The sequence below is a fragment of the Pogona vitticeps genome, chromosome 6, assembly GCF_051106095.1.
Source record: "Pogona vitticeps strain Pit_001003342236 chromosome 6, PviZW2.1, whole genome shotgun sequence".
NCBI classification, from domain to species: Eukaryota; Metazoa; Chordata; class Lepidosauria; order Squamata; family Agamidae; genus Pogona; species Pogona vitticeps.
Window position 1 is genome coordinate 34,625,252 of NC_135788.1, and position 22,299 is coordinate 34,647,550.

Below are 22,299 nucleotides of genomic sequence, written 5' to 3' on the forward strand. Positions count from 1 at the left end.
GACTGGCAAAATGTCAGGAAGAACAACCTTCAGAACACGGCCAAAGAACCCAAAAACCCCACAACAACCATCAGATCCCGGCCATGAAAGCCTTCGAGAAAACATCATGCTTTATTTGGTGTAAGCTTTTGTGATTTGCACCTCATGTGATCGAATGTTCAGCACTGGGTAAAATTATTTTTTCCAATGCATGAATAACAAAAGTTTAAAGATTTATTTCAATGGGAGTTTTTGTGGATAACAACCTACTTGCTCAGATACATGGAGCATAATAGAATTATTTGTACAGAGTACAAGGTGGTCAGATTGGGAGCTTTGAGACTGGAAAAGCAGGGTGACAATAACACAGTTAATGTGGCAGTAGCATTATTAATACTAGTAATGCACATTCAGAATAACCATTGCATGAATATTCTACTAATGGGAAGAGCAATCAACTTTTTTGTTCTATTTATAACAGTGGTAAACTGTTGGAAGTGGATTGTAATCCATAAAAACTCATTCTGAAAGAAATCTGTTGGTCTTTAAGGTATCCCAAGACTTTTGTTTTCATTTTTTTTCCTGTTCAGAGCTCATGTTTGTTCTGCTTAGGTTAGACCTGCTAAGACAGAGAAAAATGATGATCTGTTTGAAAATGTCTCTAATGTAGCATAGTAACTAATGTGATGCAACATCCACAAGATGGCAGCCTCCAAGAATTATACTGTACTGTCAAAGTGCTTCAGCGCTCATTCTGCCATGCCCTCTTCCGGATTTTACGTTAACAAGCCTTTATAACATTCTGTGAGAGGAAGTACTGCAAAACCTTCATATCCTGTATTCTTTCTGGCTTAAATCAATTGGCTAAGAGTCAAACTAAGCATTAATATTTATTTATCCTGGGCAATTTTCAGGACAAGAGTCCACACCACAACTAGAAACACTATAGTTTCTCTCTGGGATCACAAGTTATCCGTGCTCTTCTGTCATTAACAGTTCTTAATGCTAAGTACGTACTGCAGTTTCACAGGCTAGTAGATCAACTCAGCCCTACATTGCCTGCCAGTTTTTTTTTTTTTTTAAAAGATATGCCACTGTCATCATCACCCTGGATCTTTAATAAGGCCACTTCAAAAGAAGAAGAAGGAAGACCCAAGAACCATTTTTTGTATAAAAATCTTCTTTATATCCTTATGTTAGCTTTTTTCATAGACTATTATTGTCTTTCTCTGAAAATATAAAGCCTCCCCTTTTATGGGCAGGCTTCAAATGATGCTATATTCAATTCTATGACCTGTGTTAACTTTCTTCACAAACTAATTTCTTGTACTTCTTTCTCGTTCATTCTTCTAGGATGGTACTTATGTAACTTCCTTTATATCCATTTACAGTGGTACCTCGGTTTACGAATTTAATGTGTTCTTCTGGACGTTTCGTATTGCAAATACGACGCATGCACGGGGGCAGCGCTAATAATCCAGCCGCAATGCATCCTGGGGAAACTTGTTTCCTATTGTAAAAAAAAAAATTATAAACCAAGGCATTATTTTCAATGGATTTTCATTCATAAACAAACCATTACATTAACTGAGGTGTTCATAAACCGAGGTACCACTATATTTAATACATTTTTCGCTATTCACGTCAGTGAAGATCTGGTTCATGTTTATGCTGGATATTTTTCTATTAAACATAAGCCCTCCTTTCTACCAATAAATGGCACTCAAGGTAGCTAACAATTCCTGAATCAGAATTTTATTTATTTTTATTTTATTTATTTTATTTATATCCCGCCTATCTGGTCAATTTTGTTGAGTCTTGCCCAGTCCTGAATTTGTCAACTGGCAGGAGGTTTCTGGGCTTTCAAGAAGGATTCTTCCCTAAACCTAGCTGGAGTTTGAACCTGGCACCTGGAGGAATTTGTGATAAATAAATTAGCAAATGCAGCAATTTACTTTTTCTGGGTGCTTCCCCTTTGTTGCTATATTTACTTGCATTTCCCCTCTCAACCTTTGTTGGATTTTTTTAAACTTCTCCAGGAATTGCAGAGTTCGTTGGAGGCTGTATATGGAAAGAACTCTCTTCCTGAAGCCGAGAGTTCTGAGGGAGCATTTGAGAAATTCTTTGAGTGGAAGAATGTTAAGCTGCAGGAATTCAACCAGGTCAGGAATGCCACAGATACATCACTGCAGAATCTTAAGAATTGTTTCAGCAAGATAATTCAGGTAAAGAAAACACTCGATCTTGAACAAAAATAAAAGCTTGACATTCACCTCATGATTTGGAGGCCAGGCTGCGGGCTGTTTTAGAGGTCTTTGTTTGGGACCTCCAATTTAATGTATGTTTTTTGTAACAGCTCTTGTGGCAAAGATTCCCTGTCTGGTGTAATCTCATTATTTTCTACTACAGAGATGACTTTGGATTTCAGAAGGTGGTTGAAAAGGTTGGTCGTTTGCCTTGTGCATGTGTACTAGTCCAGATCAGTCATCTGTAAATGTTTTTTGGAGAGTCTCCTTGTTGGAAAAACTTACATGGAATCACTTGCATTGCAAGAATCTTCACAAGAGCTGATGCAGTGCTGCCTGCCAGAGTGTCTGCTTGATATTTTAAATGTGCGATTACTCTTGGGAAGCTTTTTAGGAACTTGACACGTGGAGTGAGAACATAACATTCCTGTGATGTTGCTTTGCTCAGGAGGGTTGATCTGTTGATCAGAACCTTCTCTCAGCACTTTGAACTTGATGGCCAGGGAAAGCTCTCCGTTCACTTTTTGCTCTGGAGGATTTGACGAGTGGCAGAATATGCCAGCAGTCCCATTATATATAAAATGAACTTTCCGCTGGAACACTTTCAGGATGCTTTAAAACCTCTCATATCCTGCTCTTATTTTATTGTTTCATTGTAGCATTATCAATATTGGTATTTCTAATTTTTAAAACATCAAAAATTGTTAGTGCTATGTATAGCTTCTTCTTCGTGGCCTCTGTGAATGCACACTAATGGGTTAAGTCTGTGTGCGCGCAGAGGCCTTGGAACATTCTAGAGCTAAAGTAACCATTTTAAGACCTCCCCCCAAGCCCTCGTGGTCTGCCCGCCCTTACAGTTACCTCAGTTCCATTTTTTCCGCTGCTGCAGCAGGTCTCGTTTCTAGAGCTCTTCACTAATTGAAATCAGAACTTATCAATCAACTATCTCTTCAGCTAGTTTCGTTCTCAAACCGTTCGTATTCTTCCCTGTTGTTAATATTTTTTAAAAAGGAAGATTTAGAGAGTTTACCATTTAGACTTTTTCCCCTCCCCCTTCCCCCGTTCTCTCGCGTTTCCCGCCCTTTTTATGGCACCGAAGGTCACCTTTAAAATTTGTGCCTCCTGCTGAAAGACGATCCCCTCCACAGATGGGCATCGCTTTTGTCTTTTTCTGTTTGGGCTCACAACCTAAAATGGAGAAGAAAGAGGAAAACAAGCTGTAGAGCAGCTGTATGCTCATTGACAGATGGGCGGGCGAGGTTGATTTTCTTTTCCATGATGTTCTTCCTGGTCAGGACGAGGTGCAACTTACCAGAAGCCCTAGACTGTCTAGCTAAGTGACTGCTTCTGTTTAGCTCTGCTCTTCCTGAGCAACCAAAGCTAGGGCAATTAGAGTAGCATCATTAAATACAAAGCAAACAGTGCACCTCCTTTAATCTCCTGTTCTGCACAGAGAAATTATAAAAGCTATGTGCTTGTGGAACACATCTTAGCAGGGATGGACAAACGTGGTTGGGGTGTTGGGGTTAGGGCAACACACCAGGTTCTGTGAGTTCGGTCAGATGTGGCAAAGTCATTTCCAGTTTGTAAAAGGCTCTTTTAGTTTGGAACAAAAACCATCAGATTTTCTGCAGAAACAAGGTTTTCAACAAAATAAGATGTGGGGTTGCACATCTTATTTTGTTGAAACCCTTGCTTAGGAGAAGTACCCATTTTAATTGAATTTTTTTAGAGTGCTCTGAGGGCTGTAGATATGATCTTGAGGGAGGAATGCATGTAAATCTTAGTTTATATTGACTTATGTTTTTAGAATAATTACTTGGTAAGGAAACCGAAGACATAACAGATTGGAATAAGGAGCTTTGTAAGTAGCTTAACTCGAAAATACCAGGTGAAACCTCCTAAACTAGTTTCTTACTAGACACATCAGTTCTGCAGATTTTATCTGGGTCTAAACCTCCTTTTAGGAACGTGGTGGCGCTGTGGGTTAAACCGCAGAAGCCTCTGTGCTGTAAAGTCTGTAGATCTTCAGCTGCAAGATCGAATCCACGTGACGGACTGAGCTCCCGTCGCTTGTCCCAGCTCCCGCCAACCTAGCGGTTCGAAAGCATGCAAATGCGAGTAGATAAATAGGGACCACCTTGGTGGGAAGGTAACAGCATTCCGTGTCTAAGTTGCACTGGCCATGTGACCACGGAAGATTGTCTTTGGACAAACGCTGGCTCTATGGCTTGGAAACGGGGATGAGCATCACCCCCTAGAGTCGAACACAACTGGACAAAAATGGTCAAGGGGAACTTTTACCTTTTTAAACCCCTTTGACTCTTGTTTAACTAACACAGCTTCTATCATAGACCTGGGAATTGTAATTTTACACAGGGTATCAGCTGAATTATCTAGGCCTGGATAATTGAGTTTAGATCAGTGTTTCCCAATCTGGGGGCCATGACCACCAAGGGGTGTGTGTCACAGAATATTTTCTGGGGCATCGCAGGTTACCTTACGTCTGTTGTAGCCCTTGTCAAATAATTTTTTCCTTCACCTTTCAGAATGGGATATTAAAGTTGGCTTGTATGTAAATGTATGAGAAACAGGCACTATGGGGAATGAAGAAGCCTCTACTTTCTGAGAAGGGATGATTGGGACATTTTAATTTTTATTTTTTTTTTAACAAAAAAAGAAATGCCAGTGTAAAGATAAAATTGCTGCCACATCCACAAGAAAGGGATTTTAACTATGATGGGTCACTTCTGGAGAGCCTAAACGAGGAAAAGGGAAAAGAAGAATCCCTCCCCCTACAGCAAAGCCCCCGGAGGCGAATACAGAAATAAATATGCATAAGCACCTGGCAGATAGGCTTTGATTGTATTCCTGCCTTGAGCAGGGGGTTGGACTTGATGGCCTTATAGGCCCCTTCCAACTTCACTTTTCTATGATTCTATGAAATGGCACGCCTCTTCTGCAGCTAGTGCAAGGAAAGCTTCATCCTGTCTGTATGAAGGTTTTGTACCCTCCCTTGGTACCACAATGTCCTTCCTCCCCCTGGCCCCTTTTTTAAAGTCCTTGCCTTCCCTTCTTCCTACATTTAACTTTCCACAGCCTGCTCTCTTGCAGGTTTTAAGTGGTGATGGCAGAGGAGCAGTAGGAAGGTGACCAGCAGCAGCATGGATGGTACTGCCATGTCAAGGAGTGACAGTGATGGCTTATTTATGCAAAGGTGGCAGGGGGGGGTCACAGGTTCCTTTGCTCTTATAAAACGGGTTTTGACTCAGAAAGGGTTGGGAACCACTGGTCTAGATTATGCTAAACACCTTTGAAGTGTGGTATGCCGTTTGGGGCAAGGATCAACCACACCGCATCTCAGTAACCCTGTTTAGCTTGATATCTAGACTGACCTTTTCCCTTTAAAGGGAAAGAAGACAAAAACAAGAACAACCCCACCCCACCCCACCCCCGTCTCTTACTTTGTATAATCTGCTTAATAATCTTGAAAAATGAGAAGCTTCCTTGCCACTTGCCTCCAGAGGAGAAGGGAGAGGAAGTTTTTGCATGTTAATTGCTGCTAACTGACAAAGTGTATCAGTAGTGCTTTAAAGGGGCTTTGGTGCATTAGTAGCAGTTAAAAAGAAATACAAAATGTCCAAGGAAGCTTCCCATTTCTTAAGGTTTTTAAGTGGCTTAAGGAAATGCACATGCTGGAACTAAGCCAGAACTGAAGGACCCAAAAAGGTATGGCTAGGCATCAATCAGCCACAGTTTCTACCATTGGAAAGCACTTCATTCTTAGGGTTGATGCATTGGTAGTATATGGTAAACAGGATGTGCTGTTGCTAGTCTTCCTTTGCTCTAAGTAAGTGATCAGCCCTATTTGGAAAGGTTAAACACATATTCTTAAAACCTAGAGGTTTAATCTCCCTCAGGGTTGTCAGCTCTTAAGCGGTCCTCTCACTGGTCTTTCTGAGTTTGTTGGCACAGTATGGTCATAATAGCAGAGAGGACCCCTTTTCATTCCTGTTCCTTTGCCTTTGAAGTGTTTTGACATGAACTCAGATACATTCTTGAAACCTGAAGATGCCACTGCCAACGTGGATGAAGTTCTTAAGAATTCTGAGCTGGCTATTACCCAAGAACTGGACATTTTTCTAACTGTAAGTTGGCTTTCTTTTTCTGCCTTTTTAAAAACGACTCTTTGTCTTTTGGCTAGAATATGTTGTTGTCTGAAAGTTTCATTATAAGGTAAGAAGCAGCATTGTCTAGGCTTTATTGGTCTGAATGGGGTTTCATTCCTTGGAAAGGGCCAGGTTTGCAGCTGGAGGGGGGGTTGCACTCCTGAGACCATTGTTCTGAGAAGGCTGTTGTGGCCAGGAGAGCTTTTTCCCAGCTTTAGCTGCCATGCTAATAGAGCAAAGGTATACAGTACAAATAGTAATAAGAAATAAAATTAAGTTTTAGCAACATCAGATATTCTCAGTGCATATCTTCTCTCCTTTCTGAATCCCATTTATTATTTGCACACCACTAGGCAATGTATAAAACATACACGATAAAATGAACACTGTATATGCTTCTGCATGGAATTGAATCACTGTATTAACACAATAGATTAGTGTAAATTTGATCAACATACTTGTGTGGGTTCTGAAGTGATATTTAGCTCGAGGTCATGTGTAGCAAGTCATTTTCATCCCATAGTTTTAATTTTATTGCTTCTGCTTAACTGTGTGTTACAGATGTATGTGTTGTGTTCTTAGAGACTGTTTTGATTTTGGAGTCCAAATCCCATTAATTATGCTGGCAAGCAAATTAGCTCTTGTTATTTAATTGAGTGATGTGAGAAAGTATTAGCAAAATAGACAAAACTGATCTTTTTTCCCTTTGTAGTCTTCATTTTTTGAAAACTACATTGTAAACATTTCTAGATAGTGGAAGCTGAGGGCACATCCTAAGCGGGGGAAGTTGGAGCAGTCTGGTGTGCACTTAAGAGATTCTTTAATGTGATCTTCTTTATCTCTCACTTGGGGGGGGGGGTCCTTCCATTCACACTAATTGACATTTTTTCCCATGAGAAGAAGAGTCTAGAGAAGTCTTTAGATCGCCCCAGTTTGTCCCCCTTTCAATTAGTGGCATTCTCCTTCCTGCACCCTTGACTGCTGCTTCCTGTGGCCATCATTCAGCAGGCTGCAACAATTTTGCTTTTTTAAAATTAAATTAAGTGAGATAGCGAAACAGCAATGCATATACCTAGCATTATACACATAATGCCGCCAATGGATCTTGTTTATCTAGAAAATAGCACTGTGTCAACAGTGTCAAAAATATTTAAAACATTTTAAAAAATAGAGTACAGTGGTGCCTCGCTTAACAGGCACTCCATTTAGCGACGAAACCGCATAGCGATGAAGATTTTGCGATCGCAAAAGCAGTCACATTGCAATGTTTTAAATGGGTTTTTTTCGCTTTGCGATGATCAGGTCCCTGTTTCGCTTATCGATCATCGCAAAGCGATGATTTTTTAACAGCTGATTGGCGGTTCCAAAATGGCCGTCGGGTAAAAAAATGGCCGCCCGCTGTGTTTAGGGACGGATTCCTCCCTTAAGAGGCAGCGAAAATGGCCGCCGTATGGAGGATCTTCGCTTTAAGGTCAGTTTTTTGCCCATAGGAATGCATTAGACAGGTTTTAATGCGTTTCTATGGGCTTTTAAAAATCACATAGCGACGAAATCGCTTAGCAGCAATTTTTGCTGCATGGATTAATGTCGCTATGCGAGGCACCACTGTAGATGAAAATACAGTGGTGCCTCGCTAAATGATTACCTCGCAAAATGGTTAATTCGCAAGACGATGGGTTTTTGCGATCGCTATAGCACTTTGCAAAACGGTTTTCCCTATGGGTGATTTTCGCTAGGCAATGTTTCGGTCCGTGCTTCGTAAGATGTTTTTTTTTTTCAGGACCGTTTTTCGCAAGACGATTTTGACAGCTGAGTCCGCGCTTCGCAAAACAGTTTTTTAAGGGACGGTTTTTCACAACACATCAATTTTGACAGCAGGGTCTGTGCTTCGCAAAACAATTTCTCTATGGGCGATTTTCGCAAGACGATTTTTTCCCCATTGGAACGCATTAAATAGATTTCAGTGCATTCCAGTGGGGAACTGCATTTCGCAAGACAATGTTTTCACAAGACAGCGATTTTCGTGGAACGAATTAACATTGTCTTGTGAGGCACCACTGTAGAGGGTGGTGGTTCTCCATCATCTCTTCCAATGTCACAACCTACCAATGCGCCACAGGGTCGTCACCTCAGGTAACAATGCCCACAGCTCTATTTTGGTGCATGCTAGCCATTCACACAGGCTGCAAAATGAGCTAATTAGGAGCACTTCAAATTGCTGCAAAACAATTGTAGTCCTAATGCAGTGCCAAAAAGGAGAAGTACAGCTCTGAAAAGGGGTGGGATGGATAAGTCAAAACACGTGAATGTCATAAACCAAACAGCATCAAAAATGATCCCAGTAGCAAGTTATTCTGCCAGTGCAGACATGCCCTAACTTCTGTGTGTGTTTGAAAACAGCAAGGCTGTCATCTGGTAACTTTGTAGAGTTCATCATGCAAACTATGGCAAAACAGGAGGCTTGCATTCAAGTGAGAACTATTGATTCATCCAGAGAACAAAATGAACCAATCATACTGGTTTAACATAAACTGCTTATTGTTCTCTTTAAGAACTTGGAACATTCTGCCTCCTGTTGTTTCCCTTAAGAATGGTATTCATATTTTCAGATGTTGAAATCAAACAGTTGTGTGCACTTACAGGTATGTTATTTGCTTATAGATAATTATCTGTAATTTCATTTAGGAACAGGATGAAGTGGACAAAAAAATTATCTTAAATGTGTACAGCGAAGTCATGCAGAAGATCCACCAGGAACAACAACTCTTAAGCACTGTTTATCAGAAGTATCTTAACAGTGTTGAGGTCAGTTTGTCCCAGCCATTTATTGTCATGTTTATTACTTTAGGAAAACATTTTAGAGATGCTAAATGTTTTGTCTATGAATCTTTCTTGAATAATAATAATGTCCATTTCTAATTACCCATATAATATTTTAAAGAGTTATGTAAGCCAGATATTGGATATAACTGCTTGAAATGCTCACTGCATTAAAAAAATACTAAGTGACTTTACATTACAGATAGTGGCCAGAATCCTGTTTGTGATTTGTGCCTGCAGAAGGAAAGTCATGTAAATTTTGGCAGCAAATTGCCATTCATGAATGAGTGTTGGTGGCATTCCTGGATGTGATCATGTGATTGACAATGCAGTCAGTTTTTCACTAATGAGCAGCAAATTGCTATCAAGACTTACACAATTTCCCTCACACAAGTGTAAATCAGCATTAGGATTCTGGTCAGCATGTTGTTAGAAGAGAAAATGCCTTGTGGGTTGAAAATGTTTGGGTATCAGAGCAGAACGCTTTTGTACCTTCTGTAGTTTTCACATTAGATGGTTTTGTGACAGGCCATTGGAAGGCAAGAACAGACTTTGTAAGTTTGATTGTTCAGTCTGCGAAAATCAAATCTTTGGATTATTTAAAGATTCCATCTTCTAATGAAATGCTATCTTTAAAATACAATTGGACTTTTGAACTCTAATATAGTAATTTTTAGAGATTTTTTCTATGCAAATAGTGCTGTTTTTCCAAACTTTGGTTTTGTTTGCTCTTGAATTTAGACAGTCACCTTTTCATTTACTTCAAGTATTACTTATTTCTGTAAAGTAAATGTATGATTTATTCATTCTGAATGTTGAAATGTTTTGTACTGTAGACTGTATAAAGGCCCTTGCTCCTAGTGATGATTTGTTCTTTTTAGTTAAAGCAGCAGATTGTGGAATGGCTGGGTACGAGCCCGAACATTGATGAGTTGTTACTGATTAAGAAGAAAATGAAAAACATAAAGGCTCAGCTGAGATGGAAGTTGGTGGAAAGAAACAACTTGGAAGAAGTATGCCAATTGTGTTTTAATGCATAAAACTCTCCTTATGAAACTAGCTGATGAGAGAGCGCATATTTTCCTACTGTTCATGGAAACCAGCAGATGACTGCCTGAGAGAAGCTGCTACTTTCTGGCACTTGAGCAATTTCCCCTTTATATGAGAATACAATGTATTCATGCAAACCCTGTGCAAGTGATAGCCTGTGGAGAATTTGATTAAAACAAATAAAGTAACAAGGGAAAAGGATAGGCAATGGGGGGAAGAGCTGCCAAGAAAACATTTAAGTTGTAGCAGAACAGTAAGGAGTCTTAGGATACCTTAAAGACAGTCAAGTTTTGAAGAAGTGGGCTAGATTTCACAAGAATTGCTCCCAAATGCTTAGTGCCACAGAACTCCTTTTTTCTTCAACCGACTAACATGGCTACCTCCCAGAAATTTAAATTGCCTGAAACTGCAGCCCGGAGAAGTCAAGGAGAGAGTGCAGAATATTGACTGTAGGGAGGGAATAATTTTTACCTGTTTCATTGATGGTAGGCCTGTAAACAACTAAAGCCAAGGTTTCCTGTCACACGGGGAAGCTAAATGTGGCTGTTCCGGTGTTGTTGGATTACAGCTCCCAGCAGCCTTAGCCAGTGCTGAGAAATGGCAGGAGTAATAAGTTTGAAAACCATCTGGCAGGCTATCCTTTGCCCACCTTTCTTTCATTGTCATAATTCTACATTGGAACTACTGAATAGGGGCTGTGGTGTGATGAGCAATTGGAATGGCACTAGCTCCGTAAGTGCAGGCTTGAAATGAAAGGAGGAGGAATATATGGTAGTTATGCAGCCTGAATGTGGAGGGTATTACAGTAGATGGTGGCTGAATGGGGAAGAAGCAGTGCAAGGTTTTGTAAGTACCCAAAGAAGAACCTTGTTATCTTTCTAAGTTAGAGGTCAAGTCCTGCTAGATAAGATCAAAAGCTTCTCTGATCCAGCATCCCCTCCCTCAGTGACTGAGCAAGGAGGTCTGCAGCCAGGACACAAGGTGATAGACTTCTCCCCCTATTGTTCTTCAGCAACTAGAATGCAGAACTCTGCTAAACACAGCTATATATCCTTCTTGGACTAGTAGCCGTTGGTAGCTTTATCCTGCACAGAGTTGTCTAATCCTTGTAAATCTAGTTGTAAATTTAGTAAGTTTCACAGTGGGAGTAGTCAAGTCAGGTAAGAGAAATGCAAGCCCAAACACATACAGTGGGGTCTTGACTTGAGAACTTAATCCGTATTGGAAGGCGGTTCTCAAGTCAAAAAGTCTGTAGGTCAAGTCTCCATTGACCTACAGTGCATTGAAAACCGATTAATCCCGTAACAGGCCGTTTTTGTTCCATTTTGGTTTTTTTCTGGTCTAAGTCAATTCTCAGGCTGCAAGTCAAACCTAAATTTTGCGGCCAGAGAAGTCCGTAACTCAAGCCGTCTGTAAGTCAAGGGTCCACTGTAATTTACAGCCTTTTGTCTCAGAAAAGCTCATGTTAAAAGTTCTCTTGGTTTCATCTCCGATGCAGCAGTGTAAGCCCTGAACATTGTCAGCTTTCCAGTATTAGTCTCAAAATGAGAAAGTTGGCATGCTGTATTTTCTTTTATTTCTGGCCAGGTGTTTGTCTGTTTTTTTATTGACAGAGCACCTTTCTAGAATGTTGAAGAAGTAGCCGTGTTAGTCTATGCAGGCGTATCAGACAAAAAACAAGCAAACAAAACAAGAGCCAAAAATGTTGCTGCATCTTAAAGACTAAGTGCTGTATTCCGTGTCTAAATCACACTGGCCATGTGACCACGGAAAGATTGTCTTCGGACAAATGCTGGCTCTATGGCTTGAAGAGCGGGATGAGCGCCGCCCCCTAGAGTCGGACACGACTGGACAAAAATTGTCAAGGGGAACCTTTTTTATGGGTTTACTTCCTCATACATAAGAATGAGACTATGTGACTTTCAAATTTATGCATGGCCCTATGACCAGGTGGAGATAAAAATAAGGGACAAAGTGACAATAGTTCATAAGTAACTGGATAGACTAAGCTGTAAATAATGTCAAGTATATCAGTCTAAAAGATAACAATAGCATAATTGACACAAGTGGCAAACTGGGTGTCGCAGGATTTCACACTTGGGAATGATACTTGGCTGATATTCAGTCCTTTTAATTGTGTATCCATTTAAAATCAGAAAAGACATTCCATAGATTTGATGGCTTTAACCTCAGATGTCTTTTTGAGACTAAATGGCATTCTCAGTGTAGCAATAGCTGACCTCAGTGTTGGGTAATTTCTATATTGGACCATTCCATGGTCTAGAAAAGGTTTCGCCCAACCCTGGTTTGGGATGCTGCTCCTAGACTACTGAGCTGTGTTTCTTTTTGGAATTCATAATAGTTGATGTTTCTTGAGACAGTAATACCTTAATCTGCTCAAGTGATGATTTTTTAACATTTCTGCCTCCAGTCTGATGACTGTAGTGAGCCTGAAGTGGCAAAAATAAAAGAAGAAATCACAGAATTACGAAATGAGTTATTTCAGGAAGTGTACAAAGAGCAAAAAGAATATGTAAGTATTCAAATGCATAAGCTCCCTTTGAAATGCATTTTTGAGAAAACTTGAAAGGTGAACATCCGTAACAGGGATCCTCTTTCTTTACTGAATATGCATCGTTTGGGGTGGCATATCAAATGAAGACACACCCATCTGTGGAATTTGTAAATCCAGTTTTCACAGTCTCCCTAGTTAAGCTGTGGATGACTGGAGAAGCTGCTGTGTTGGTAAAAGGGCAGTATTAGATCTCTTGATTTTTTTTTCTTTCAGTCAATGGAGCAGAGATCAGTTCCCTAATGGGTAGGTATAAATTGGAGAGTGCAGCCTCTGGCCCACGGCTCAAATCTTGCTTATAATAGTAGCTTGCTTGGCTGATGGAAATCTGTTGGCAAGCCCTGCTTCTTGTGCAAACTCATCTGCAGCTGAAATCCTTGTCCCCAGAGCCGCCTCTGAAGGGAATCCTCATTGTCTCCAGTCCCCAATCCTGGTGTAAATGGTATGCAGTGGGGCTTAATCCAGCTATATGGTGTGCGAAAACAAATGATCTGCACAAATTCTCAGTTCTCTATCTTTGATCTCAAATTCACCACTTGTGATACTATCAGTTAGTTTGGCTCCCAGTGGTATTGCATTGTGTTATTTTCATGATGCGGTGGTTATAGCAGAATGTGTCTTTTAATTTAGGAGAAGCTTAATCATCTGGCACAGAAATGGTTCCCTGAGTTGCCACTCCTTTATCCCGAAGCAGGAATTCAAAGATACATGGTAGGTCTTGATTTATTTTCTGGGAAATAAGGTGGAAAGAAGTTTCTTTCCTTAACAAGCTTCTATGATCACATAGGCCTGTTCTACATGTAGTGTTCTAGACCAGCCATTCTCAACAGGGTTCCTCTAGCCCATGGTACTTTTGAAAGGAGCCACAGACTGAAAAATGTAAGAAGTTTCTGGAAGATATCTGTTCATGTTGTATCTTTGTTTGGCAGGGGATCCCGGAACATGAGAAGAGCTGCTAAACAGGCTGTGGCAAAAAAAGAAAAAAAAAGAAGCAACTTGAGAATAGCTGGTCTAGACAGATAGGTGACTGTGGTTGCTCTCAAAACCCTCTTATCTCATGCAGCTAGGAAGAGAACTTAATCAAGATGCAATTTCCATAGTTCCTGGCTTGTTGTTGCATGCAAACTAGGAATTGTGGTTTGAGACAGACTAGTGCTATGTGCATCACTGGTGGGACAAAAAAATCATCTATGGTGAGACATAGGGTTTTCGTAACACTAACAATTCAGTCTTCTTCCCCAATCCCAGTGTCTTCCTTTAAGTAAGATATTTGACATCTCCTAACAACAGGACCTATCATGGTTTATCGGTTGCATTCTTCTAGCATACTAATAGTAATGTTCAGCACTCAACATTTCTCCTAACCCCATTTTCCTTATCCACAAAATAAAATAACTTTACATTTACAAATATATACATGTTTTTCTCAGAAAGAAAGTGGTCTTTTTTCATATAATGGTAGGACTCAGGTTCTTTGATGGTGTCATTTGCTGAAGGTAAGATGAATGATTGATAATCCTAGTCACTAGGGCCAAACAGCTTGCCGCTGACATGCTTAGCAATTCACAAAGGTTTGTCTGATATCCATGTTGCTTGTTAATACTTAATGTCAGGGATTGTTGAACCAGAATCCTGGTTACATAAATACTTGGACAAAGGAGGGGAAGGAAGTGTGTAAGCCCAAGGATTTGTGAATGTGGTCATTGTGTTGAAATGCAACATCTCTGAAGAAGAAGAGAGTAGCAGCATCCACCGTCTCCTCAAGAACCAGAACCTTTAAAATCTGAGTTAAACTGGAGAGTGTGAGTTATATTTAGAAGTTTTTGGCATCAACGTGCACCGCTCCATATTAAGATAACACTGTATTTGTACTCAGTAGAGCTTCTATCCTGAGTATATCAAAATATGTTTTTAAGTTAAAAGAGGAAAATACTCCCCTGAGGTGGGGATAGTGAGAGGTGTAATCTAACACATTTTGAGGGCACCTGCTTGTTGAAGACTGTCTTATAATATTATGGGATATAAAGATGGGAAGTGGAGACTCCCATAAAGATAAGAAATCTTTCCCTTTGCTAGATACAGTATATTGCAGTGTTTTCAACCCATATTACTAGAAAATTGCCCCTTTCTCTTTCTTCCTCTCTCCAGAAACCTCTCCTTTCATTGTTTACAAACCCTGAACCCGTGACCGCGGGGTGGGGAAGAGGAGGTGCCCTTTTTTCTGTCTTGCCTCTTGAATTCCACCCCACCCATCTGTTCGGCCACAGTAGTGCTCGAAAGACTGACCAACAGTTGTCCCGACCCACAGATTCTTTACGGTCTTTGTGTCCACGCTTGGTTTTTCTCTTTGGACAACCTAGTTAATTCTGTGTTATATACACAGTTATATCTGCATAGTATTGGGATTTACAAGGCAATTTATGTGATCTCTGGATTCTTCAGACCTCGGGAGGACTTCTGACCGTCAGTTTGGAACGTGATCTTCTAGATGCTGAACCAATGAAGGAACTGAGCACAAAACGCCCTGTGGTTTGCTCAGAGGTTCGAGGGCAAAAGGTTCTCCTAAAGGTAGACTTTATAGTTTGCTTTGTAAAGCTAATAATAAGAGAGAGCCATTGGAGAGCTTATGAATTCTTAAATTTCAGTGTTAAACATACAAGTCCTGCTGCTGGGCTGGCAAACATACTGCATGTTCCTAGAAACCAGTGTTTGATGTTCAGGTTTCTGAGCAGCAACAAAACACCTGGGAATTCTTCTGACTTCTGTCTTTGAGTCTGAAAAAAATCATTCTTTGAAGGAGATAGCACATAATTACATGCTAGTGGTTGGGCAATAATACTTGTCCAATAGTCTGTGTTTATCTCCTGATGATCCGCTGCAAAACAAGGTAATTTGTTTGCAGGCTGTGCAAGGTGTAGAAGGTGTGTGCTGAGACAATAAAGCATCGGTAAATTCTTGAGGAATTGACTCTTCTAATAACATGCTGTCTGTGATGAATATAGTTTGATTGTGAGTCCAATTTTTCACAAGTCAGGAATGATGGCTGGGTATTTCTGATGACAGCCTTGTTTGAAAGCTCCTTATTGTGTCAATTTAGAGCAGGGCTAGAGAAACTGTAGTCAACCAGATTCTACTGGAGCACATATCCCATCATAGCTGCCCGTTCTTCAACGTGGTTCTCCATGAATCCACACTAGTGGGTTTAGTCAGCGCCTGCGCTGGCCTCTCGGAATTTTCTAGAGCTGTAAGAGAAAAGTAACAATGTTTGAGGCTACCCTTACCGCGCATGTCTAGCCCGCCAACGGCTCAGTTCCTTTTTTCCGCCAGTGAGTTGGGACCTCTCGTTAGAGCTTTGCCTTCTTGGTTCGTTTTTGGCGAACTATTTTTCTTCTATTTTTCTGGCTACCCTGACTTCGGACCGTTTTTGACAACGCTTCTGCCTCTGGTGATTTTTCTTCGGTGAACCGTGCCTCTATCCGACCTTGATTACCTCAAAAGGCCTCCCGCTGGGGCCTAATAGGCCTTAACGGGCTCCCTGCTGAGGCGCCACGCGCCTACAGGAATCTTTCAATTACCCCTCATTGGACTTCCTTTCTTGCTCCTGTCGACGCGGCTCTACTTTCAGTTATCGGACCCTCCGCTACGGTTGGTTTTTTCCCCTTTCCTCTTGGTCTATGCCTCCTAAAGAAAAGCCATCTCCCAGGAGAGGACCCTTTCGCCTCTGCACCGCGTGCTCCAGAAAACTTCCCTTTCAGGACGGACATTCCCTCTGTTTGTACTGCCTGGGGGAATCGCACGCGGTGTCCCATTGCAGGCATTGCAAGCAGTTCACAAAGGTCACTCTCAAAGCGCGCCAGCAACGCCTGAAGTATTTTCTGTGGAAACAGACTTTGTCCGCGTCCCAGCCCTCTCAAATGGAGGCTGTACCCTCTACCTCCTCCGTGCGTTCCGAAATCAAAGTTGTCTCGGCGCCGGAGTCATCTAAGGGAAAGGGACCTAAGCAATCCTCCAAGGACAAGTCCAAGAAGAGGAAGATCCCGTCTACACTCACCTCCGCTTCGGTCTCCCTCTTTACATCGGCCGAGTCCTCGGTTCCACCGATGTCGGAGCCTCTGAAAAAGAAAAAACCGTCAACAAAGTCATCGTCGAGGGCTAAGGAGCTTACCCTCGTTGTCCCATCTGTTTCGACCTCTTTGCCCTCTCCTTTACTCGAGGATTCGTCTCGAGACCGGGAATCGGTGTCGGACTTGGCTCCCTCTTTGCCTCCTCATCAGGAGCCACCATCCATTGTGGAGAAGTCACCGACGTCGAGCCACTTGGAGAAGATAGTGGCGGATCTGCCGGGCGTCCCTCGCAGCCCCATTCTAACCGGACTAGGGACGGGCTCGCGATCTTCGACACCGGGATCCCCAGGCTCCAAGTCTCCATCTACACCAGTGAGACCTGCTAAGCCTGTTCCGGCCCCCTCTCCTCGGCTTCCAGCATCCGAGTTAGAGGAGGAGCCTGTGCCTAAGAAGCCCCGGCGCCACCGCAAACGTAAACGCGGTTCTGGTGCCGATAGGCATAAGAGACATCGTCGTCGAGACTACTCTTCCTCCGACTCCGAGGACAGCAGGGACAGGAAACGGTCCCGGCGTCGGCGTCGTCGGCGGGACGATTCTACTGAGTCCTCGTCCTCGACTTCTCGCGACCGACGTCGACGTCGGAAGAGGTCCCGATACACCTCTTCCTCTTCGTCGTCTGCCTCACCCCCTAGAAAGGGTCGACATGGCAAGCGTCCGATCGCGGACAAACCTGCGCCCTCGGCACCGGTTAAGCCGACTGACCCTCCAGGTCGACCAACACCACCTCCTCCTCCGGTGCGCCCGGTGCCCGAACCTGTACCTCAAGCGCCCCGGCCTCGTAAAACCTCTAAGACTAAGGATACGGACTCTCGTCCTAGTATTCTCCAGTCTTCTGATGAGGAAAGCCAGGACCCTCACTCCTCTTCTGAGCAAGAGGATGGAAACACTTCTGAGGCTTCTCTGGACTTACCACCTCCAGGAGAACCCCTAGGCTCGGACGCAGCTGACATCCATCCTTCCTCCCCGTCTGAGGACTTCTCCTCTTATCCTCAGATGGTTTCTAGGATGGCTGCAGCGCTTAAACTGGACATAGAAAAATCCCCTTCGCGTGCAGACGACCTGATTTTTGGGGATATCCACCTTGCAAGGTCTCGCCCTGTCAGTCTCTCCTACGTGCCTGAACTTATGGACCTTCTCAAGGAATATTGGCAGCACCCTGCTGACCCTCCCAATATGTCCAGGCGTACTGAGAACATGTACCGTGTACATGGAGATGATACCTCGTTCTTGTTAAAGCATCCAGCTCCCAATTCCTTGGTGGTGGAGTCTAGTGTTTCGAGGTTACCAGCCAAAGGTCATCCAACTCCAACCACTAAGGAGGGCAAGGACTTGGAGGTTTTGGGCAGACGGCTTTATTCTATGACTACTTTTGCACTCAGAGCTCTCAATTACTTGGTTGCTATGGGGGCATATCAGAAACAACTATGGGAACGAGTCTTGCCAGCCCTACAAGTAGCTCCGGAAGACATCAGGCAGACTTGTCTCAATGCCCATGCGGAGGCCTTGACCGTTTCCAAGCACCAACGCTTGGCCTCTCGTCACGTCGCTGATGCCAACGCGAGAAATTTGGCATCCATCATTACTTTAAGAAGGCACGCCTGGCTTCGTTCTGCCAATATTATGGAGGACATCAAGGCTAGGATTAAAAATCTGCCCTTTGATGCTACGGGACTATTTAATGGCTCCACAGATGAGAATCTCGAAAACTTACACAAGAGCAAAAAGACGGCAAAATCTTATGCAGTGCAGCAGCAGCCTAGGCCCTCCAAATCGCAGTGGAGGCCTAGACCCCAGCAACAACCCTATCAACAGCAGACCTATCAACAACCCGGTCCTTCCACTTACCATTCATTCCGATCTCAGGCAGCTCCACGATCTTCACAGGCTTCTTCATCAGCCTCCAGCTTCAAGCCTCAGGCGTACAAGCGGCAGTCCTTCAAACCTGGGGGGAAAAGGTCAAAACAATATCTTTGACTCTCATCATCCCATCCGGTCCATCAGGTCACACACAAGACTTTCTCCTCACCTTCAGAACTGGAGAATGATTACACAGGATACCTGGGTCTTGAACATTATAAGCTCCGGCTACCGCCTGGAGTTTATAGAGTTACCTCCTCTGGGCTGGATCAAGCCTACCTCGTTCGATCCCATCCTAGAGGACGAGATTCTTACCCTTCTACAGAAGCAGGCCATCCAGGTGGTTCCTCAACGAGACATCCTGAACGGGTTTTACTCCCGGTATTTCACGGTTCCGAAGAAGGACGGCGGTCTGCGTCCCATACTAGATCTGAGGGACCTCAATTCTTACCTCAGGCCTCGTCGCTTCAGGATGGTCACTTTAGAAGGGATCCTTCACCTGTTGAAGAAAGGAGACTGGTTTGTGGTGGTGGACCTCAAGGATGCCTACTTTCACGTGACGATACACCGAAAATTCAGAAAGTATCTCCGTCTCATGTTCAAGGATACGGTATACCAGTTCGTGGCTCTTCCTTTCGGTCTAGCCTCGGCACCGAGGACCTTTACCAAATGTATGGCCCCGGTGGCGGCTTACCTCCGATTGCAGGGCATCCAAATTTATCCGTACATCGACGATTGGCTCATCGTCTCCAAATCCAAACCAAAGGCATATCGAGACACTCTATTCGTCCTCAACACTCTTCAAGCCCTGGGACTATCCATCAATCTCGAGAAGTCTCATCTAGAGCCATCCCAAACGATGGACTACATAGGGGCACATCTCGATGCAGTGCAAGGCCGCATGTTTCTTCCTCTAGAACGCGTCCACAAGATCAGAAAAGCGGTTCGCAAGTTCAAACCGCGACGCATGGTGTCGGCCAGGCTAGCTCAACATCTGCTTGGCCTCATGGCATCGACAACAGCCACTTTGTCTCACGCGCGGTTGAAGATGCGCTCCCTGCAAATTTGGCTCCTCACCCTGTTCAACCCAGAGACAGACAGCCAAAGAAAGCGCCTCAGGGTCACACCAGAGCTGGCAAGTCAACTACAGTGGTGGACATTCCTCCCCCATCTCTTGGTCGGCAGGCCGTTCACACCCATTCTGCTTACCAGACAGGTCACCACAGATGCGAGTCCGACAGGCTGGGGAGCCCATTGCGAGGGTCATCGGATCAATGCCCTCTGGACCCCAGAAGAATCGAAGCTGCACATCAACCATTTGGAGATGTTGGCGGTCATAAAAGCCCTCAGGTCCTTTCTTCCCCTAGTGAGGGGCAGGGCCATACAACTAGTCACGGACAACACCACCACGATGTTCTACGTGAACAAGCAGGGAGGCACAAGATCAAAGTCTCTTCTGTTCCTCACTATCCAGCTGTGGGAGTGGTGCTACCAGCAACACATCTTTCCGGTAGCCATCCACATTGCTACAACGGACAATCAGCTGGCGGACGACTTGAGTCGCCGCTCTGCTCAGACCCACGAGTGGGAACTAGATCAACAGGTGTTCCTCAGGCTGTGTCACATGTGGGGCCAACCTCGGGTGGACGTGTTTGCGACGTTCAGCAACAAGAAGTGTCTGCATTACGCTTCTCGGGCCGGGAGAGGAAAGGACTCCCTCGGGGATGCTTTTATGATCCCTTGGGACGTGGGACTGGTCTACCTGTTCCCTCCGCTACCTCTTCTGCAGAGAACTATCATCAGAGCCTTGCGAATGAGAGCGGAGGCGATCCTGATCGCCCCTTGGTGGCCACGTCGACCGTGGTTCTCCACACTGTTTCAGAATGCAGTGGACTACATGACATTACCATTGCATCCACATCTTCTCACTCTGGACGAAGGGAAGATTTTGCATCCAGACCTAGAAACCCTCCATCTGACAGCGTGGAGGATTTCCCATCACTGATTGAAGTCATTGATAGAGCTCGTAAACCAGCAACAAAGTTGCTTTATCAATATAAATGGAGGAGTTTCCTGAAGTTTGCTAAGGAACGCAACTTACAGTCGTCCCCAGTATCCTTGTCTACTCTTCTCCTCTACCTCAGACATCTTTTTGATTTTGGGCTATCCAAATCTACCCTGAAGGTTTACACGGCGGCTATCGTAGCTTTTCAACCTCAGGGTTCTGAGTCATCTCGCTGGTTTTCGCACCCAACACTTAAAGCCTTCCTCAAGGGTTTAAGCAACATGAGACCACCGTTGAAGAAGCCAGTACCACAATGGTCTCTGCAAACTGTTTTACATAGCCTCACCAGACCTCCCTTTGAGCCTATGACCTCTTGTGACCTTAAGTTCCTTTCCTTCAAAACCTTGTTCCTGGTAGCCATCACCTCGGCTAGGAGAGCCAGTGAACTTGCTGCTTTGCGTGCGGATTCTCCCTATCTTCAGTTTTACAAGGATAAAGTTGTTTTGCATCCTGATGTTTCCTTTCTCCCTAAGGTGGTTTCTGAGTTCCACGTTAACCAACCTTTGGTGTTACCAACGTTGTTTCCTGAAGCAGCGACAGATGTTGAGCGCATGCTTCATTCTTTGGACGTTCGAAGGGCACTTGCCTATTATGTCTCCAGGACTAAAGATTTTAGGAAGTCTCCTAGACTGTTCCTGTGCTTCTATGGTCAGCAAAAGGGTTCAGCTGCTTCGTCGTCCTCCCTTTCTAGGTGGTTGGTCTCCACTATTTCTTTGGCCTATGAACTACAACACAGACCTATTCCTGAGGGTCTTAAAGCCCATTCAACTAGGGCTGTGGCCACGTCTACAGCTTTGCTGCGAGGAGTCGATATTCAAGAAATTTGCAGATCGGCTACCTGGTCTAATGTGTCCACGTTTGTTACACATTATAAGTTGGACCTCCGGGCCAAGAATGAGACCAAGTTTGGAAGGGCTGTCCTTACGTCATTGCTGCAATGACGGCCCACCATCCAGTAAGTTTGCTTGCTAATCACCCACTAGTGTGGATTCATGGAGAACCACGTTGAAGAAGGACAGGTTACTTACCTGTAAACATGGTTCTTCAAGTGGATTCTCCATGAATACACACGTCCCGCCCGGCCTCCCCACATGTCCGTCATTGGAATCGAGTCCCAACTCTTCTTTGTGGCGGGCATATGGAACTGAGCCGTTGGCGGGCTAGACATGCGCGGTAAGGGTAGCCTCAAACATTGTTACTTTTCTCTTACAGCTCTAGAAAATTCCGAGAGGCCAGCGCAGGCGCTGACTAAACCCACTAGTGTGTATTCATGGAGAATCCACTTGAAGAACCATGTTTACAGGTAAGTAACCTGTCCTTATCAGTGCTGGCTAGGACTGATGGAAGCGGTAGTTGAACAACATCAATGGTTTTGTTTCCAGTTCTTAATTTTTTTCAGTGGCATCCTTGGCTGAAA

At 43.6% G+C, this 22,299-nt stretch overlaps 1 protein-coding gene across 4 annotated transcripts in view; it reads left to right on the forward strand.

Moving 5' to 3' along the window:
* Nucleotides 1–22,299, forward strand: part of STK31 (serine/threonine kinase 31) — a 53,615-nt gene that overhangs the window by 22,516 nt on the left and 8,800 nt on the right. For all 4 annotated transcript variants that reach the window (XM_020781013.3, XM_073003295.2, XM_073003296.2 and 1 more), the window contains exons 12-18: nucleotides 2,019–2,204; nucleotides 6,257–6,373; nucleotides 9,080–9,199; nucleotides 10,096–10,227; nucleotides 12,696–12,797; nucleotides 13,467–13,547; nucleotides 15,279–15,404. In XM_020781013.3, coding sequence (XP_020636672.3) covers nucleotides 2,019–2,204; nucleotides 6,257–6,373; nucleotides 9,080–9,199; nucleotides 10,096–10,227; nucleotides 12,696–12,797; nucleotides 13,467–13,547; nucleotides 15,279–15,404 — 864 coding nt within the window. The remainder of the gene's footprint in view (nucleotides 1–2,018; nucleotides 2,205–6,256; nucleotides 6,374–9,079; nucleotides 9,200–10,095; nucleotides 10,228–12,695; nucleotides 12,798–13,466; nucleotides 13,548–15,278; nucleotides 15,405–22,299) is intronic.